Below are 21,917 nucleotides of genomic sequence, written 5' to 3' on the forward strand. Positions count from 1 at the left end.
GTCTTTTTAAACAGAAAGGACAAATGTAAAAAAAAAAAAAAAGAGCTTGAATTTAATATTGAAATCCAAGAGTTAAGTGTTTTGAATTGTAAATGGAAGACTTTGATAATTCAGCTGTTTAAAACATTGTGTCTGTGAATAATCCAGACAAGGAATGACATGTAAATATCCAAAAATCAGTATGCTTGATTGCCTCATTGCCTATGGAATTTCTGATTACACTGAGAGAAAAGCAATTCATCCAACTGCTAAATGTTGGTTTCACCATCTATTATGAAACTATATGTCAAATACACAGAAATACATATGGCATTGTCAAGTGGTTTATTAGTCAGCTGCACTCTTTCAAATGACTTTTCCTCTGACTTTCATTCCAGCAAGGCTGAGCTCAGAGCTGACCAAACAGCCAAGTAGTTGCTATGTAATGGACAACATGCCCGCCAGTTGTCCTGAAATTGGTAGCCTGAGAAAAGTGAATTTGTAATTCAAAGTAAAATGCAAAGCTTTACTGCAATCAGAGTGTTGAGAGAACTCGGAACTCTTGGGATTTTCAGGTGAAATTCCTTTATTTCAGCACTGACAGAAAGACATAAAACTCTTCAGATTGCAACTGACTAGAGGGGAGTGAAAGAAACATCTGAGATAATGGGCTTTGATACTGTGCCTGTCGGTCTTTCTCCAGCACCCATCCATCAATGTAAATGCAACAGACACAGTGGGTTAGAGGGAGGTTATTCTTTTCCTGTCACTGCAAACTAGATTTTCTAGACCTGACTGACCTGCGGACATAGCAATTTTCTGTTCATGTACTGCTGGTGCAGCTTCATCTGAGGAGAAACACAACCTCACAATAAATGTCTACCTGAACTTCTCATTAACTACTAAGAGCACTGTGCCACATTCAAATGTTCTACAGTTGTGTTTGCTGTTCTACGACTGTTGAATTGGCTGTTTTGCAGAAAATAACAAAATTTACATAGGGCACCCCAACAAGAGATTTACCAAGATATTCTTTTACAACACAGGGAAAAACAATTTTGTTGAATTGGGAAGGGTGATTTCAGGGATGAAATATTTTGAGGGAAGTCATTAGCTTGAGGATATGTCTCTGAGCATTTATGGATAACAATGGAGAAAGATCTGCTCTGGGGCTTGTATTGACATACATGTATAATGAAGTTACCAGGTTTTTTGCTTCATCTCCAAATTTTATAAAGATCAATTATAGGAAGAAGTAGAGCTACACTACTTTAGCTACAGCTTTTCTGTTCTAAATATTACTGGTCAATTAATGAATACTCTCTAAAATCAGTCAACAATAAATCCTCTGTTCACACCCTTACTTGTTTTGCTACATTTAAGACAATCACATTATTTCTTGAATTATTTTCCAAGTCTATTGATTTGCAACAAATTCAGTTCTGAAGATGAAGATATTATTTCCTGGACTACAGATATGCAAAACTATGCTTAACTAACCAATGACAGTATATGCTTTTTTCAAGCATTATTTATATATTAATGATTTATCTCATTTTAATTAATTTTCCAAATGCAGAGATGTCACATAAAAATTATGTTTATTTAGTATTTTAACAAATTTTTAAACATATCATTTACATATTATGCTTTTTCAGCTTATAACAAACAACCTGTTTGAAAAAAGGAGGGTACAGAAAATTCAACACACAATAACATTTCCAATCCTAACTTCCTAATGTTTACAGAATAATTATATTTCTGGACTTATATTTTAAAACAAAAACATACAGTGGGGAAATAAAATAATTATGATCAGTGAAGCTACTGGTGATACATAACAGAAAAACGACAAAAGACAGCTCAAGAACCCCAGATTCATAGAAGATCCTGGCTGCACAAGAAACAGGAAGATATAATCAGTTGTTATGGAATGAGGGCAATAATATTCTGCATGCTAACAAAATAGTGAAACCAAATAAATCTATCAGACAAAAGTCCATGTGAATTTAGCTATTTTGATTTAGTTATCTGTACTTTAATTCTATGGACTTCTGTACTTAGGAATACATATGTCTGGAACTGATTTGCAATGCAATGAAACGTCATGTTTTCTTTCTTTCTTTTTAAAAATTTTTTTTTTTTTTACAGTTTTGCAGACCAATATAAAACAATATATTCATAGACTTCCCTCCCCCCCAGGAGCAACTGTGATGCCTGAAGTCCCATATGAAAGTGTATTCCCACAGTTAGCTAATGGCAACACCTTCCAGTTAGAAATTACTGTATGCATGTATGCGGAAACATTACATATACTTTCTCATACTGTTCTAAATAGTAATTGGATCCATATGATGTATAATGATTATCCTTTCTATGAAGGTTTGCTTACATTCTCTTAACTGCATAATTTTGTTGTTTCATACTCCAAAGAGTTTGGTTGCTTGGAACTGAAAGCCTGTAAAGCCACAAGTATTCTGACAACTTCGGTAGTGGATAATTTCAACCGATGACGAAGCAAACAGGAGAACAAGTCTAGGGGTTGGGGACCAGGTGGTGACAGCCTATTGACACGGTCACGGATCTCTACCAGCTGAAGAAGGGCAGAATCCTGTGATCCCTGAGTGTATGGATAATCCAGCTGCAGAATCAGGTCCTGAATTGCTTCTGGGTCAAAGTGCATACTGTATCCAAATACCTGCATACTGTTAATTTTCATGTATCCCAGATTTTGGGAAGGGTCCATGAACTCTAGTGGTTCCAAATAGACAGTGCTGTTTCCATGGGCTGATGTGGTCTTTATACGGCTCCTCAGGTAGAAGTGCACTGTCTCAAAAAATGTTTTCCATTTGTTGCCCAAACTCAGTGTCCAGTTGTAACAGTCAAGAGGTATATCTAACTTTGTCCTTTCCCAATCAGGGTAACTATTTTGATCGATGGGCATGATCCAGCTTTCAGAATGGCTGCCGCCAAAAGGGTTTATATAAACTGATAGCAGTGGTTCTAATGTACTGTTTTTAGTGAGGCATATCTGAAGGGATATCCCCAGGAGCATGTGTACATGGCTGGACTTGTACTTATTGCTCTTCAGTGTGAGCAACATCCTTTTTCGCCAAGATGGATCAAACCAATTATTTAACCTCATGTCATTGCTGATGAAGATGGCATGTACTGCGATGCGGCTATCCTGTTTCTGGAGCAGGTATTTCAGCTCCAGGTCTTGCAGATCTGTCTCAAAGCCGATGTAGTGATCTGTAGATTCGGGCACCTCGTACCTGCATGTTCCTTGGCTGAGCATGTATCCTGGGTTACAGTTGGCACACCGTGTTTTGTTCTCAAGGGAGCAAGAGGCACAGTATGGGCCTTCACCAACTGCACATGGGATGATTGCTTGACAGGATGGTTGTTCATAGGGGCAAGAACAGCTTCGCATCTCTTCTATATAGGTTCCAATATGATTATTCTCACTGCAGTACAGGATGGACAGGATATAATTCAGCCAGTAGCTGAAAGACCTAATAATTATAAAAAATGAGAGTTAGAGACATATAAAAACAAATCTTATTTCCTTTTTCTTTACATAAAAGCATTGCAATTAAAGTTCTAATCATTCTGTCGAGACATGGTTTCCATCACATTGTGGACCATCGTATTCCACAGTGAGGAACATATGATCAGCAATAAAGCTGTTCTCCTGCCTTCCAACATAAGCCATACTAGCAGAACATATAAATATTCATGGAAACGGCTCCCTGAGAGATGGGGAATAAGCAGGTGGGAGGTAATGGATGAGAGCTCTGCTGCCTGTCAGCAGTTTCCACCATTGAAGAAAGAAAAATGGAGCTAAGGAATGTGCTTGTAGTGCTTTTCACTGTATAGCCTCATTCCTTTTACAATTATGATTTAGAAACAATACAAGATTTTATTTGATAACATGTTCATTTGTATCTGTATGTATTGCCCTGTGATTCTTTTTCAGTGTTAACATTGTTTTCAAAATAATATCAATAATGCAATGAGTGCAACAGCGCAAAATACTTGGTCACAAAATGTATCATTTTTAAAAAATAAATATAAGCTTGCACATTATCTTTGTAAATTGCTGACACCGAGATAAAATATTAATTTGCCAAATGAGCTTCTCAGATTTGTAATAAAACTTCTTTATCTAGGACAAAAAAGGCCTCAAACCATAAGTGATAGACACTCTAAGCAGACAAATCCTATATTGTCATTAGAAAATCAAGGAAAAAACAGCTTGCAAAACATGTATGAAATATTGTGCACTGGTACTCCTGTTTCAGTGATGGCTGTTTAGTTGGAAACTAAAAGGAGGTACGTAAATGTAATTCGGCTAAATCATATCTGGATATAAAGTAGATAAAAGATGTATATTAATGGCAGGTGTAAAGGGGGTCCACGAAGTAAGAATAACACAATAAATTCACAGAAGAACCACTGCCGTTAGGAACAATGATTTCCCTTGTTTCTGATTGTTTGTTTGCATTATTGTTCTTTGCTTTATGCCACAAATTTTTGAGAGATTTGTGTATATCTATAGATTATTTGAACTGTAAATGTACTCTTTATTCTCTGTCAAAATTTACAAAATATTGATAAGATTCTGTAGATTGAATGCTCATGAAACAGCACAGATTTTCTGAACTTTGTTCACTAGCCATTACTGCATGTTCTGCTGAACACTGCTGTAATACAGTTAGGCCTTCCCCTCTTTAAAGTAATAATCTCGAAGATTTTCATTAAAATAAATGTCTGTTAAGTTACTATCTATCGCTGAATTAGGTAACACAATGGTGATTGAGCCTATTATTATATGAATTTATATTATGATTATTATAATAATTTTTGATTAAAGAACTTGGTGTCTGTGGCGACATTCCCGGGAAAAAATCTCAAGCGGCGCATAGATAGTGACGCATTGTCCATCACCCGTCAGTGGTTGATCCGCCGGGGGGGGTGGGGGGTTGTGAGAGGTCATATTATTTTTGATGTAGATTTTGTATTACATTTGATGTAATGTTACAATGTTACATAAATTACATAGCTATTTGCACAGCTAACGCTAGCTACCGGACCATGTCAATAAAGGCAACATTAGTTTAGACAACGTTGCACACAGTATCCATCTCTCATATCAGGTAACGTTGCATTAGCTAGCTAGCTAATGTAATTAACACAATCTAATGTCGGCTAACAATTAGAAAAAATGCTAGCTAACGCTACTGACCGGTACCGACCTCGCAAACCGTCTCTCGAATGCAATGCCACCTTGTTGCAGTGTTGCAATGTAGCTAACTAAAGGCCAGTTCAGATCAATGATTCGCAGCAAGACTGGATGCAACTTGCAAAATTCCAAGATGTCTGATTGTAAACGTTCTAAAACTGCCCTTGGCGATTTGACAAGGTGGGTCTTTTGAGACCCTAGGCAACGGCTTCAGACGCTCTGCAACTAACCAGTTCACACTGCTGCAATTTTCTCTGCAACATTCTAAAACCGTTTCATCTTGTTGCGAATCATTGATCTGAACTGGCCTTAACGTTACCGTTAGTTACATTGCCATCAAGTTCATCGATATATTGATCGGAATAAAGCCGGGATATAGTTGGAGCAGAGCCGGGTCTGATTTCTGTGTAAAGATGTCAAGCCAGAGAAAACTAAATAAAAGAATACGGCAGTATGGATTAGCGTTGTTATTATTTTATTACGCTTCCTCATATGTTCCCTCAGCTTTGATGCCCTTTTTTGATTAAATCTCCTTTGTTTTTGTTTTATTCTTCTTATTCTGATTGCTAATTTAACACTCAGCTCAGCTTTATTCTCAAACAGTTTAGCTAGCAAAAACAGAAACAACAAGGCAGTTGTTTCAAAAATATCACACAACAATCATTCACGAAAGACTGTTTATTGTGCACGAGATACATAATTGCACGAGCCACAGCGAATCCCGCGAATTCTTCTCTGCAGTGTAAAGATGTTCAATACCGAGCAAAAGGTGGATAAAGAACGTTTGTGGAAATTGATCATCTCTAATTCTACCCCAGGTCTGCTACAGCATTTTAACCCGGCTCGGCAGTGTAAAGACAGCTTAAGTTAGCCTAATGTTAGACAATGAATGAGTATGTACATAACGTTACTTGTATAACAACCATTTTCTATTCAGTAAATAATAAGTGTAATAGTTGGCGTGGCCCAGGTACCAACTGACTGACGTCACACAGGCGACACTGGTTGGATCCAGTTGGATCTATGCAAAGTGAGGTCCAAAAACACACCTGCAATTACCGATTCTCGCCATTGGTACCGCCAAAGAGAACGAAACGGAAATCTTCGAGATTAGTTAAGTTAAGTTTCTTCTTTGTTGTGATTAAATCTATTTAGCTAAATTGAATTGAGTCATAATTTGCATTCTCTAACATGTTGAGAAGAAAATTAAGAGAACGGCAATTAATTACTCAGATAATTCAAACAAAATAAAAGAAAATTTCTGCGTCCTCTATTTAAGCCTCTCACAAGCATCGGCTGTTGTATTTATGACTTAGCTGTGGAATATTTTAACTTTTACTGAAAATACTATAAGGAATTCCCAAAGGCAAGTGGGTGAAAACCAATAAGCCCACGTGGGTATGGTTTGCACTGGCAAAAAGAGTAGACCCGCTATAAAAATATCTATTTTCATCTAATCGCTAAAGTTGAGACAGTGGATGAAACTTCATAAAGCCCTGCAGCTCCATGCTGAAAAGTGTCATTGACCTGCATATTAGCCCAAAGGACGATGTCCTATTAAGGACAGCCTGTTCAAAAAGGCTCAGCACAGGTACCCATTAAACAGGACAAGGAAAGCAGAGCAGCTTTCTGTCATGTTGACAAGGTTGACAGTGATAGGCAAGTGGCTATCATTCCAAGGAGAAAGAAGTCAATTTCACTAATTGCTCCCTCGTGAGTAACCAGCATGCTGAAATAACCCAATGTCAATAGTTAAAAGCCCTGGTGTATTTAATTACTTTGGGACCTGATAGACAACCAATAAAAAATAAATGGCCATGTTTGAGTAGCCTTTGCACAAGCTCAGGAATATTTTGTCATGTTTCCAATGAATCGACTCACAAAAATAAAAATCATTATATTGAATGTTTTGAATAGTAGAACAAGCATTCATTGGGAAAACAATTCTGTGAATGAGCTGCGGATCCCCTGTGAAAATGGCTGATAACGGCTGTGCTGTAAGTAGAAGCAAATTATGCTACATATCAATTTAGTCAATCATTAGTCATTAAATATCATATGCACTATAACCTATAACCTGATGAGACACATCATTACTTTGTTTTGCCCTTTCAAGTGAGGGTGTACACAAGAAAGGGCAAAATGTGTAAAAGACTCGTAAATGGCAAATATTAACTGCCTTTAAAATATAAAAACCTTTTTTATTAAGTTACCACTATTGTTAAGTTCAACTTCCTTGGTAGTTTGATTTTAATTATTTTAACAATGAATTATCAACTGCTTAGCTGTCAAGACAATCCATGTGATAAATGAAGAGATACGTTGAGTGGCAAAGGTGATGATGCAGTTTAGCCCCTTTCAAGCATGTGCAGAATTTCAATCCTCTCACTAGCTTGCCATTTTGGATATTACTGCATACTCATATGAAAAAGAAAAAAACAACCTGCAGTGTTGCCTGCAGGATCAGTCCAGCTCTAAGCTGTAACATTTAGCATGGTCATATCACATTCAGGAATACAACTTCTATTCTGTAAATGTCCTGTGTAAGTACTCCAATGCATTTATAAACACAACAGAGCTTTACCATTGTACACTCCATATCAATTCATTAGAGCTCCCTTGGCTATGAATATTCACTGAGAAATATTAACCCTTACAAAAATATTACAGGGGGTAACACGAAAATGCATAATGACAACAAAAAAAAAATTATAGGCAGTACTTATTGGTACTCTTACGGGTACTTTGAGCAAAACATCAAATTTAAGGACATAAACCTATCTACCAAGTGGCACAATTCCAGGACAAATGGCACAGAGGCTCATAGGGGGAACATTCTGTGAACAATGTAAAGATGCCAGCCAAAAATTGAAATGACTGCCATTTTGTCATCTTCGACAGTACAAACACAATCTATTTACCAATGCAACACAAGGTATTTAGAAACAATGCAATTTGTAGACTTGTCAGTGAACAATGCCGTTGTCATAGTTGCAAGAGGCCGCACCACTAACATTTTAGGGATGTAAGAGAGAGGATATTCTATGCAAGGATATCCTTCTTTGTGTTAACAGAAACCGAATGACTTGTCACTCAACACTAGAATGAATGAATAAAGATGACATTGGACCTGCATTGTAATTTGTTTTCTGTTATAAGTTAAATAGGCATTTTCATTACATGGAGACAAGTCTTTAGACCTACCTTTTGCAATAACAATGTTACTTCAGTAAAAAAAAAAAAAAATCATTCATTCAAAGCGGTCCAATTCTATGAAATGAGGTTGTATTACTGTAAGTTCAAAGAAATACTAAATGACCATTTGCTGGTCATTCAGGCAATGTCATTTTTGGCTGAGTGGTTCCAATTATTACGCCCTATTGCATTATGTGTGTGCCAAATTAAAATGTATCCTTTGTAAAATGTCAGGCAAGTCTACAATGAATGTGACCGAATTGGCAATCAGCACTTACTTTCAAAAACAGGCGATCAAAACCAGCCCTTTAATTTATGTGTGCATTCAGAAATAATAGACACCTAGAGCAGTTTTTGAGTAAAATAAAAAAAATATACTCAGACGAGATGAGGCACAGCTCCAGATGTACTCAGATTTTCACAACTAAAAATGTGATACATTATTGCACTTTTGAGCTAGTGTCGTGCTCCTTCTTCTACGATATATTTGTTGTAGGACATCAGTTAAAATGGTGGGCTACATCTCCGGATAGAGGTCAGATTCAGGGAACTGGACAGCTCCCCTGCCTGTGGCAATGGAATTCTCCCAGGTGTTAAATCATATGGTGCATATTGGTGCATAATTTATGACATTGTTAATATGACCCTTCGCCAAAGTCCACATGAAACATACCCATCAAATTTGAACAACAAATGAAACCAAATTATTGCCTATAAGTAGGCGGTAATGCAGTTAATTTTTATGAATGTTTCCCTTGATATCTAATATCAAAAATATTACTTAATGTCATAAACTGCTTATGCATGCACGGAAGAAAAAATGAATGGGGACCTAGAGAAACTGTTCCAGAGGAGTAGGAGTAAAATGCATGTGTTCAAAATAAATGTGAATAAAATATACCAAAATGAAATTTAAAAAAAAGAAAGTTAGCTGAATAGAAAGGTATTGGCACCCCACCACCACCTCCAGCCTTCAGTTACTAAATACAACATGCATGCAGCCCTGAACCTTTTTAGTCGTGATGCGATACATCTGTAGCGCCACCAGTTTCTCTCCCCTTGTTTTCTCACATGGTACTTCAGTCCTCCACCAGCTAGAGGTCGCGACAGTCTCGACCCACTTCTCAAACAATTATCCCATTTGCACCACTTCAGCAATCTAAGTTGATAAAGTAATTGCCAGTAATTTAGCACAGACTATGATTGACTGATGTTTACAAGTGAGACGTGTGTGTTAAGATCTGTTTGATTACTTACTACAATATAGCAGGTACAGTATTTTCTTAAATACCATACATGGGGCATGTTAGGTTTTGTAAGAAGCAGTGGAAAATGGCCAAATGAGAAAAAATGACAGCAGTTATATAACATTTAACTTACACAAAAAAGTTGAATAACAACTAAATTCATGATACCACAAATAAACTAATCATGGTCTTCAGTCAAAACCTTAAGTAGAATCAAATGTCTTAAAGCTGAGCTTAAACAAAAACCTGCTTTATATGCGTGCATTGTTATTTTTGCTGGAGTGATAATCAATCCTGGTCCAGGAGAGCCACAGAGTCCTTTTTCCTTAAGATCAACAACTGATTCATACACAAGAAACCAGGTGACCGGATCAATTGCTGTGCTACTCAAGTGCTGAGTAACAACGAAAGCCAGCAGACCTTGCAGCTCTCCAGGATCAGGGGTGAGGACCAGTGGATCAAAAACATTCTTTTTGAAGTATTTACATTTTTATCCATGTTAACTTTCCTCCCCATAATAGATCAACTAATTGTTTTTATAAATGTCTCAATTAGAAAACTCAGTTGTAAGATTAGTCACCTGACTGTGCTGTTGGAGTGCCTATGGGGACACATGGAGAATAACCATTGAAATACAAGTTTAAATACCTGCAGGTCACATGGTTGAGACAAACTGGTGGCCCTATACATCAAACCTCCATCTAAAGACACTTTACTACTGTAAACTCTATGTTTGTTTTTTATCTTCTTGACAAAGTGCTTGCAAAGAGTGGATGATAGGTTGTATTTATTTTTTTATCTTGTGAAGTCCTTGTACTCTGTGTCCTTTGAAGGAACTGCATGTTCCTTGTTATAAAGGTATTATAAAAATTCACATCTATACTTAAAACATAAAGCAGCAATAAATAATTGCTGCTTCATGTTTTACTCTTTTATAGGAAAATACTGTTACAATATTTCCAATCAAGCAACACATTAGTTCTGGGAGGCAACAAGAGTCAAGCCTGTCTCTGGCTGAATTAGCTGATGGCTTGGCTAATTAGTGATGTTCGGCTATCACAGGCCATTCACATAACAGGGCGGTCTATTTAAATGGCCTCCCTCTACTTGCTTGGCTACTTCCTCCTGCATTCATGCTTGCTGCACATTGCCAGTCTAAATCTGCCTCCTCCTGCACGCATGCTTGCTGCAGAATTCCAGTCTAAAAACCTGCCACCACCCCAGCTCCTTTGATAAATGAGAGTTTATGAAACTATCATTTAGGGGAGACACAGTGGATGGAACTGTCACCTCGCGGCAGGAGGGGCCCGAGTTTAATTCCAACCGCAGCCTGTCTGTGTGGAGTTTGCATTTTCACCCCGTGTTCACGTGGGTTTCCTCTCACATCCAAAAACAGCCTATCCTGTATAATTGAAGGTAATGCTCCTTTTTGCTGCCGGAACTGATCTGAGCATACCCCTCTGGCAGGGGGTGGGGGTTGGGGGTGGTGGTGGTGGAGTTGCTGCTGCTGCCCTTCCTGCATTATCCATGCATGCTTGTGTGGATGTGCAGGAGGGCTTCCAGGGCCATACTTCCAAGCATAACCGTATTGCCTTTTAAGATTATTAATAACGACTCTAACTTTGATGACAGTGGTACCAAATAAAATAGAAAAAATGTTTTTGTTTTTTTTTTGTTTTGAGTGTAGACCATTCCGGTTGCTTCCCTGTATATTACCAATGTCTGTCACATCGATACCGTTTTCATTAACTTTCTGTAAGCAGGGTCCCCTTGCCTGTAAGAAAGCGTACAAACTAACTGGCCTAGATATATGGTAGAAAAAAATCATTAAAACGACAATATGAACCCAAGGTCCTTTTCCAAATTAATAACTAGTTGAGAACAGCAATCTGATTCATGTTTATGGGCACTTTTCACTACAAGCAGTTGTAACACTGTGGGATATACACAGTAGTGTTCAACCCTTCTGATCCAAATTTTTTTATTTTTTATTATATCTGATAGTGTGAAAAAATTCCATCTAAAAATCCAGCCACCATGGAAATGTATTGCTAATATTTACAACTCTGAAGTGAGGTTAAGGTGAATATCAAGGTTTTTACAACCTTAGCTGTAATTGTTGGGACACATCGAGTAAGGGTTTTGCTGCCATTTGCTTAAGGATGTACAATGAATTGATCTATTATGCAATGGTTTTCAGCCTTGCCATTGTAGCCTAACTATTTGTCCTCTACCATTTGGGTCACAGGTGTGCCAGATTTGAGAGAATGGGGGTTGTTGAGTTACTTTGCTTTGTCACACTGTTGACGGACACACTAAATCCGTAATTTTTTAAGCGTCTTTGAGTTCATGAAAAGCGCTATATAAAATAAATTTATTATTATTATTATTATTATTAATTTAAGAAATAATGATGCACTCCTTAAAATTGTTGGCTTGGTAGGGCATATCACATGTATATATATGAAAATAAGATCACGTATTGGCATTTTAATTATTTTAGTATGTAATTAAAATGGAACTTTACTTGACTTTCAAGTTCTTCATTTAAAGCAGTTTTCCTTTTTCTTTATTAACAATTTTTCCAAAAATCGGTGTGTTATAGTCCTAAATAGAAAGTTGTAATGTTGTATTTTCCAGCCTTTCCAACCTTTACTTGCATTACTAGAGAAAAAGAAAACATTTGGACTACTATCAGTTTTCTATCTGTTAGTTCCTTGATTTTCCGAGCCATACCACATATTACACATCCAGTCTTAACACTTAAAATTTTTCAAATCATTACGTTAGATAGACTAAGCCCATTATATTATATTATCAATTGAAATTCAACAGTCAATTATTTTACAGAACAGTGTAAAACAATATTTCATACCTCTCTCTCAGCACAATTATTTTTGGCTGATTGTGGCATCTCTTGCTGAGCATGAAAAGCTTGTTAACAATTCTCCAGGCTTTGCTAAGCAGTAGACCTGTGCTGATCTCCAGCTGTCTGTATCGCTGATGGACACCAGGATCCATCTTCCAGAAGTATTCAATGGCAGATGAGTTCAAAGCATAGAATGTCGGTAGTCGTCTCACGAACATTTGGAACTCATCTATAAACAAGATAATCATAAAGAATCATTATATGGTGATTTATATTTTGAAGGTCTTTTTTTTCCTTCATCAGTAAGTCATGGAACTTGGGATTTGCACAGTAAACTCAGCATTAAAAAGGAAGCAGTCACACTTTCCAATTATAAAACTGGCTCTATCGTGATTCAAACTCTCCATTTGCTCTGTGTATCTTTCTAGTGCATGGCTTGGTTAATATATTTCAGTTTCTCAGTGCCTGACATACATAAACTACACCATTTATGAGATGGGGGCTGCAGAGTAGGAAAAAAAACAAGGACTGATGTCACATTATTTCAGTGGACAGTGTGTGCTTTTCGGAGCTCTTCCTGCTTGACAGACAGAGGGCGTAATGATGAGCACAAGCACACACATTTGGCATGATAACTTTGGGGTTTATTATTATTATTATTATTATTATAATATTATTATTTTAATAATAATAATAATACTAATAATAACAATAATAATAATCATAATTTTAACAGCAGCCAGCAGCAATAAAGGGGCTAAGTACTATAATAGACCAAACGTCCAATTCAACTCAATGAGTAAAGTGGCACCTTCGACTAGGGCTTGAAAACCAATTTAAAAGCATTCTGTCCATTTGCTCCGAGCTGAATTGGAATTTTGACATTTCTGTTCTTTTGATCTGCCTGCAACATAATGTTCCAGAACCGGTTAGAACAAAATAAAAAACTGGTTAATTTTGTTCCTTTTCTCCCACCTGGCAAATATTGAAACCAGCCTAGTAGCTTGTCTCAAAACCCATTTGTGACTGTATTTCCAAAATAATAATAAACATGGGTAAAGTAAACAGTCAATTATTTAGTGCAGCAGTCATTCTATGCGATGCACATAGCTTTTGACTGCTGTATTAACCACAGTGGTCCACATGGAGCCCCCCACCCCTCACCACTCACCCAGTTTAGAAAAATAAACCTATGGATGATGAAAAACACAGTGGGCAGACAATATCACCTTGCATTAGCACTGAATAACTTGGCTTGGCTAATGCAGCATCATGACAAAACAACCATGTTAAAATTACTTTGATATAAGGAAATGATTGCTGGAAATTCCATTGGAAGTGACGCAAGTTGCTCACAGCAGCACAAGCAAATAATGTGATCAACAGGTATTTACAAAGTGTAAGGTAGCACAGAGGTAATTGAAATACAGGTACAAATACATTAATAAACTGTATAAATCACATCCAAAAATTGACATGAGCATACACGGACAGTAACGTCAACATTATCCATGTTGAGAGATAATAATTACTATGAACTAACAAATCCACAGAGATAACGTACAGTAGCCTAAAATTTAAAAATGAAATGATACTATTTTTTCAGCTTTATTGGCATTTAAGCCTACCATACAAAGTGGCCAAATTGCACAAAACCTGGTACTGTCCTGTAGGATTCATGATAAGTATGTGTCTCAAGTTTTGTGCCAATAGACAAATGTACTGCAGATATGGTCACTCTTTCATTACAGCAGCTTCACTGCCAAACTCGTCGGTTTATTGGGACCATATTGTTTGACCTAGCAGCTGTAAAGACTATTGAATACAATTATCCAAAGAAGTAAAAAAAAATCGCAACTAGATTGGGTCACAATTATAGGAGGAGAATGTTTTTTTTTTGTCTAAATCCAAGTTGGCTGATAAACAAAATGGCTGACACCATGGCTACATTGTTTAGGAACTAGTATCCTTTACTGCAATGGCCCACAACAAGTTTGACTGAAATACCTGCTTTTATTCCAGAGTAATTTCCATGGTATAGTGCACCCAAGTAGCCAAATTTTATTAAACTTGGTGGGTGCTCCTTAGACACCCTGGCATAGAGGGGTGCCTAGTTTGGCATCAATACATCAAAGCATTGCAGAGATTTGGCTCATTTCCTGTTTGGCACCTTTGTCATCAAATTTGTTTGCAGACATTTTGTTTCACCTAGCAACTACCTTTTAACCACTATTGGTCAGCCTACTCTGATACATGCCAAATTTCATGGTGACCCAGTCAATTGTCTGAGAATAGATGTTTAAAATGTATTTTTCATAAACTTCAAAATGGTAGAAAATCAAATATAGTGGAAATTTACGTGAGTGAATGCGTTGAACTTAGCAGGACCTACAGAATCTAGAGAAGAATCATGACCCTAGGCCAAATGTTTCAGAAGTTACAGCCAAAAATATAAGTCCAACCTTGCTCTGTTTGTGGCACCAGTGGGGCTAACCTGAAATTTGGTGAGGTGGTACCTTGGACTGTCCTTTATAAGCATGCCAAATTTCCAGGTGGTTTTAGGGGCTGCCATAGACTCCCATGGCAGAAAAATAATAATAGTGGAAAAACCTAACAAATAAGTGCGTATGCACCTAGTGTTTGTCCCCTAATAATAATAATAATAATAATAATAATAACAACAATAACAATGACAAATCAGATTTGAAATTAAACAAATTATCAAAATTTATTACAGGAATAAAATTGTCAACAATATTTGGTATATCTTTAATCACTGTATAGCCTCCTCTGCCCTTCAATAAAGAAAAGCTACCAACGTGATAACACACAACATCCATGAATACAGTTTGATTTAGAAAATAAAGTAAAAAACTGCAAATGGGCACTGCGGCTTTTAAATTATTATTTTAATGGGTGACTGATTCACCATCGAAACTCGATAAAAACCAAGCACAGAAAGTAGCCCTATGTATTCTAAACTGTATATGCCTCAGCTATCTATAAACTAAGGCTGGCTTTACACGGTGAAACTTTCATGCAACTTTAGTTGCTTGGAACTTAGGTGAAACTAAGCTGGTTGCATGGTGTAAAGCCCTCTGAAACGCACTTGAAACTTATCTGAAACTCAGCCGCAACAGTTGCAAAACTCTCAACTTTGTGAAACTAGTTTCATGCAACAGCCAATCAAAATGTTGATAACGTGCCAGGTGATGATGTCAAACTACTGTTGATGCGGTATCATTTCAACTGATTGATATCAAATCGACAACGTGGCTTATCACTAAAATGGACAAAATAATACAACAGAAGATGGTCTCTTGGACGCTAGCTAGTTTCACACAGTTGAGAGTTTTGCAACTGTTGCGGCTGAGTTTCAGACAAGTTTCAAGTGCGTTTCAGAGGGCTTTACACCATGCAACTCAATTGCAACTTAGTTTCACCTAAGTTCCAAGCAACTAAAGTTGCATGAAAGTTTCACCATGTAAAGCCAGCCTTATAGAAATTATAGTCTTATTCTTCAATCATACAAATTAAGCAGAACATGTTATACGTTATGAAACAATGCATTAAATGATTACTTCTTACCTTTTCACTTGCAACAGTTTCCTGCTACCTACATGCATCAGTAATACGCAAGTTTTTTGCATTTTGTTACCGTGAAAAACAAGCTACAAGCGACTGTTTAGAGGTATATCTGAAAATGCATACATACCAGAGTCTTCAAATTCCTGGTTAGCTTCTGTCCAGGCTTCTCTAATATTTATTAAATTGTCCTCCATGGCACGGACATCCACCTCAGGGCAATTGCAATGTGGGAATCTCACACTGCACTCGCACCAGCAGTCATTCTCCTTGCACACAAACTCGCCCTCAGAGTTACAGCCAATATAGCTGAGGGCTGCCTCCACAAATCGATTCTTCAAGTAGTCGGGTAAAATAACCTGCAATCCTGGGAAAATGCAGGATCACTACCACATTAGTAATTTCATACGAAAATCTAAGGAAATATACAATAAATAGAAATTATTCCCTATCATGATCATGGCTGGCAAAAAGATACACTAAACCATTACCAAAAGACATTGATGGTACACTTGATAGATGTTCTTGCTGTACTAAAAATGCATGTTTATGAGCAACCATGCAAAAACTGAATTAAACAATGGATGTGATTGTGACATTCTCAAAATTTTAAGAATGAGAACAGAATAATAACTGAATATTACTATAAGACATAAAATATTAAATATTAAATAAGACATTCTGAGTAAATATATAGTTTACCTTGTAAATAAATCTTGTTTTCAGGACTCTGAACCAGAACAGAACTGACAGAATCAAGGTTGTCATAGTTACTGCATCCAAGAGGACCTGTCCTTGTTTCAGTCACCTGAAGGGAAGACCAAGAACAAATGGCAATATTCCGATATAGATAATGGCACTTAAGTCATTAAATATTCAGTGGCAGTTGTTTAATGTCATGAAATATTAACAATACACATTCCTATATTATCTGATAAACCCCAAAATACTATACTGATTTATATGGATATGCGAATCAGAAAACCATCAGAAGTGAAACTGGGTCTGAAAGAAACATTCTTACATAATCTGGGTGCGTATTTGAGGCTGTGAAATGTCATTAGCAGCCTAACATAGCTTTACAGTAGACACATCTACTGCTGAGCAGTCCAATCTTATAAATTACTTGAAATTAAATTCCCACTGAGTGACATATTACAGTATAGAGATCAAATATTGCGTCAAAAAGGTCAAATATTGTGTTACGGAGGTGTTCACTTTTGCCATGTCAGGATGCTGTTCAAGCTAATCAATTGGCAGGGTGTTAAACATGTGCTTACATTCACAATTGTGCAGAATTAGCTCAAAAGAGGTATAGACAATTTATGTGATGCAAAACTATGGGCACTGAAGCCTTCAAAGACAGAATGCATGTGAAGCCTCACTGCTGTTGCATCAAATTCATGCTGACACACTGAGCTTTTGGTACTCCTTTCAGCTTTGCATTAAAGTATTCACAATCACAGCTCAATCATCCTTGACAAAAGTCTGATTTAAAGCTGCTGTGAATCATAGTTCCTCTGACACATCAGAAGACAAACTGGCAGCCCCCAGGCAAATATATCTCTTGCCTTGTCACTTACAAATGATTCTCTGCTTCACATTGGCTTATTTTACAATTTTCCCAATGGGCCAATTCAAGTTACCACATCACTGCTGTAGATTAATGACGACCTATGATTTTCAGCAGAAAAAGGATCAGGTTGTCCTCTGTGTGCAAAAAAGTTGTCTTTCTTTGACATCTGCTTAAATGTTACTATGACTATGAGAATGAGTTACACAAAAAGGCCTATATCTAACAAAAACTATTCCTTATTGGAATACAAAAGTATCGCAGGCACTGAAAAAAGCTGAACATGTAGGATAAGTTATGCAAACATTAGAAAGGTGATTAACACATTGTTACCAATTATTAACAACACTAGCTACAGTGTCATGAAAAAGCACTTGCCCCTTCCTGATTTCCTCTATTATTGCATTGTTTGTCAGTCTGAATGGTTTCAGACCTTTAGACAACTTGTAATATAGACAAAGGGAAACTAAGCAAACAAAAAAAAAAACAATTAAAAAACATTACTTAATATATTTAATGAGAAGGTTACCAAACATACATATTACATGTGGGAAAATTACTTCAGTCAACCAATCAACCAAATTTAATTGAGAACAATGACTGAATGTATCTAAATCTCACTCATATTGAACCTTACCATCAGAGTGAAGTAGTCAGCACAAAGTTTCTAAAAGTACACTAAGCCTCTATCAAAGGAAATTCCAGAAGAGATGAGGAAAAAGGCTGTTGAAATATATCAGTCTGGAAAGGGTTACAAAGCCATTTCTAAGGCTATTTGACTCCATCAAACCAGATTGAGAGCCATTATCTTCAAATGGGGAACCCTTGGAACAGTGATGAATCTTCCCAGAAGTGGCCGGCCTGCCAAAATTTCTTCAAGAGCGCAGCGACAAAAAAGATCCCAGAAGCACATCCAAAGAACTGCAGGCCTCTTTAGCCTCAGCTAAGGTCAGTGTGCATGACTCCACAATAAAAAAAGAGACTGGGGAAAAAATGGGATTCATGGGAGTGTAGCAGAAATCACTGTAAACCAAGAGAAGCATCAATGCTCTTCTCCTATTTGCATAAATGACTCATCTGTTCTATGGACAGAAGAGACAAAAGTGGAACTTTTTGGATGACAAGAGTCCCATTATGTCTGCTGTAAAGCAAATACAGCATTTCACAGAAGGTACATCATACCAACATGCAAATATGGTGGTGGTAGTCTGATGGTGCGGGATGCTTTGCTGCTTCAGAACCTGGATGACTTGTCATTATTGAAGGAACCATGAATTCTGCTCTGTACCAGAAAATTCTTAAGGAGAATGTCCGGTCATTTGTCTGTAGACAAAAGTTGAAGTATAACTGGGTCAGGCAGCAAGACAATGATCCAAAATACAAAAGCATATACGTATGAAAGGCTGAGATGAAACAAAAAGAAGGTTTTGGAGTGGTCCAGTTAAAGTCCAGACTTGAACCCAATAGAGATTATGTGGCAGTACCTGAAACAAGCAGTTCATACTAAAAAATCTACCAGTTTGTCTGAATTAAAGCAGTTCTGCAAAGAGTGGGCTACAATTCCTCTACTGTTATGAGAAAAAACTGATATCAAATGGAAGCGTTTGGTTAGTTATTGCTACTAAAGTTGGTGCAACTAGTAATTAAGTATAAGGGGGCAATTACTTTTTCAAACTGGTGTTTGATAATTGTATTCATCAAACAATAATGTGTTTTGTGTTTCCTCAGGTTCCCCTTGTCTAATATTACATTTTGTCTAAAGAGCTGAAACCATCCGACAAATATGCAATAGTGGAAATCAGGGTGCAAATACTTTTTCACAGCACTGTAAATATCTACTATACAGCCAATCGTTTTTTTTAAATGATATTCTTATATTTCCATATTTTAGATAACCTGCCCACCCAATAAAAGATAAAGAGAAAAAAAGTTAAACAACAATTCAGAAAACCTATGCATAAATTTACATCCTTCAACTGATTATCCACACTATTAATTTCAGTCCAAGAGGCCTCAACAGGGACCATATGATTACTTTATGACACTGACAGATGTCTGACTTGGAGGGAAAATTTACCAAATGCAAATAGTAAGATGATGGTTTTTTTTTTTTTTTTTTTGCATAGGAATGAGACCATCTGCAACAACAGCCCAGTTAAACATATGAAGTCCTATCTTATGAAATTAGGACTATGTCTAATAACGCATAGGCTGGTTGTACTGCAGTTTTCTGTATGCATCCTCAGCATCAACTATTTGTCGGTACTTTGGGAGCACAACATACTGTGGAACAGAATACAATTTTAAGGATGGATAAGTTTTTATATCCTTTAACACTTTAAAATAATTGGTAAAACTTTACAATATGGTCACATGAATTGGCATACGAATAATCAATACTAATAACTAATGTAATTGTGAACTACTACCTCCTGAAAAGTTAACATGTACAGCTTTGTTAATGTATCTGTACATCATTAATTCTTGTTAACAACAACATGAGTTGATGCCAGTTCATGTGACCTTACTGGAAAGTGTTACCAGATAATTATATTGTCTGAAATGCATCAGTTTTTATTTTTCCCTTGACTTAAAATATTGCAAGAAGAGGTGCTGTCCTTAAAATGGTTTGGTCATGCAGAATAGAAATAGCGTCCTTCCAGTCCCCCTTGGGTAATAATTTAAGCTAGCTTCATACTAGGTTCGCTGTCACTCACATTATCTTGCTTATATTAAAATCAATTCAGATTTTAGGTCAAAACAGCCTCACAACATGCTTGTTATCCTAGCTAGCTAGCCAAGTATTGAATTATATTCAAAACAGAGGTTAAAACACAGTATAAACACAATGTTTTGCAAAGATACAGAACAAAATGTCTTCTGTAGTACAGTTTGAAAACAGAATGCCTCTTCTACTTTCAAAATACAAGACAATTCCGTGTTTTATGGCATGGTTGGAAACCCAAAATCAAGCTATAGGTTAGAGCTCAGAGTGTACATAGAAACTGGAGAGGGTAGGAGGGGCCAGGCAGTGAAGCCTATGAAGTAATGGGAAACAGCCTCTACTGCGCATGTTGAGGGCAAAAGAGCTTGCTGTCCATTGAATTCAATGTAGAAAACAAGTGATTTAATGACCAAAGAAATCATATCTGTCAATTTTTTGTGATCATAAATTTCATTATGCGTAGGAGTATGTGAAAAAAGTAGTTGTTTTCAGCCAGAGGTCTTGTGACAATATTCCTACAAATTTATTGCATATAACATATTTTTACAATCTGCTTTTCATATGAAAACATAATAATTTAATGAGAACTGAACCAAATTTAATGTGGCTTTATCACTCGTAAGGCAGCAGCTAGCTACAGCCGCAGAACCTTGTGAGCTAGCTTTATAGCTAATACAGGTACATAAAAGCTTATGTATGTACACATGCGCAAAACAGTCAAGTGATAGTGTTTTATCCAACAATGGGTCGACCGGAACTGACTAGCTAACGTTAATCTCTACAGTCATTGGATGGTGCTTCAGCTTAAGCAAGACAATGATCATCAAAATACGGCTAAAGAAACAAAGGAGTTTTTCAAAGGTAAAAACTGTCAGATTCTTGACTGTCCAAGTCATTCACCCAGTCTGAATCCAATTGAACAAGTGTTTCATGTGCCAAAGGGAAAACTTAAGGCAACTAGCCCCCAAAGCAAGCAACAGTTGAAGATGGCTGTAGTACAGCATGGCAGAGCATCACTGGAGAAGATACTCAGCACCTGGTGACGTCTACAGGTCGCGGACTTCAAGCAGTCATTGCAAGCAAAGGATATGCGATAAAGTACAAACATGACTACTTTCATTTACATAACATTAATATGTTCCAAACATTATGGTGCCCTGACTATGTATAAAAAGTTGTGCAATTTTGACATGGTGAAATCAAAATGCATAAAAATATCATTTAATAAAAGCTGAGAAGGTGCACTTTAACCACATGTGAATAGTTTATTGAAAATCTAAAACTGTGAATGTGCTTATCTGCTGAAATGTGTGTGTCAGAATGCGCTTCTTTTTTGGCCAAAAAGAAAACGCAGCCATTCTAAACCATCAGGGGACTAAAATAAATATTTATCACATCATGCACAAGCTCATATGAGGCCTTTAAATTTAACCACGTCACACTCTTTACAAGGGACTGTCATCCTCTTACTTTGAATGAGAAATTCACTTTCACTCAGT

At 36.8% G+C, this 21,917-nt stretch overlaps 1 protein-coding gene across 3 annotated transcripts in view; it reads right to left on the minus strand.

Moving 5' to 3' along the window:
- Window positions 1-1,563: 1,563 nt before the first annotated feature.
- LOC118224728 (BMP/retinoic acid-inducible neural-specific protein 3-like) overlaps window positions 1,564-21,917 on the minus strand; it is a 32,499-nt gene continuing 12,145 nt past the window's right edge. For all 3 annotated transcript variants that reach the window (XM_035412384.1, XM_035412383.1, XM_035412385.1), the window contains 4 exons: window positions 16,823-16,928; window positions 16,251-16,487; window positions 12,542-12,764; window positions 1,564-3,494 (listed from right to left, as the gene is read on the minus strand). In XM_035412384.1, the coding sequence (XP_035268275.1) occupies window positions 2,378-3,494; window positions 12,542-12,764; window positions 16,251-16,487; window positions 16,823-16,928 (1,683 nt within the window). In that variant the 3' untranslated portion in view covers window positions 1,564-2,377. The remainder of the gene's footprint in view (window positions 3,495-12,541; window positions 12,765-16,250; window positions 16,488-16,822; window positions 16,929-21,917) is intronic.

Source organism: Anguilla anguilla, chromosome 4 (assembly GCF_013347855.1).
Source record: "Anguilla anguilla isolate fAngAng1 chromosome 4, fAngAng1.pri, whole genome shotgun sequence".
NCBI classification, from domain to species: Eukaryota; Metazoa; Chordata; class Actinopteri; order Anguilliformes; family Anguillidae; genus Anguilla; species Anguilla anguilla.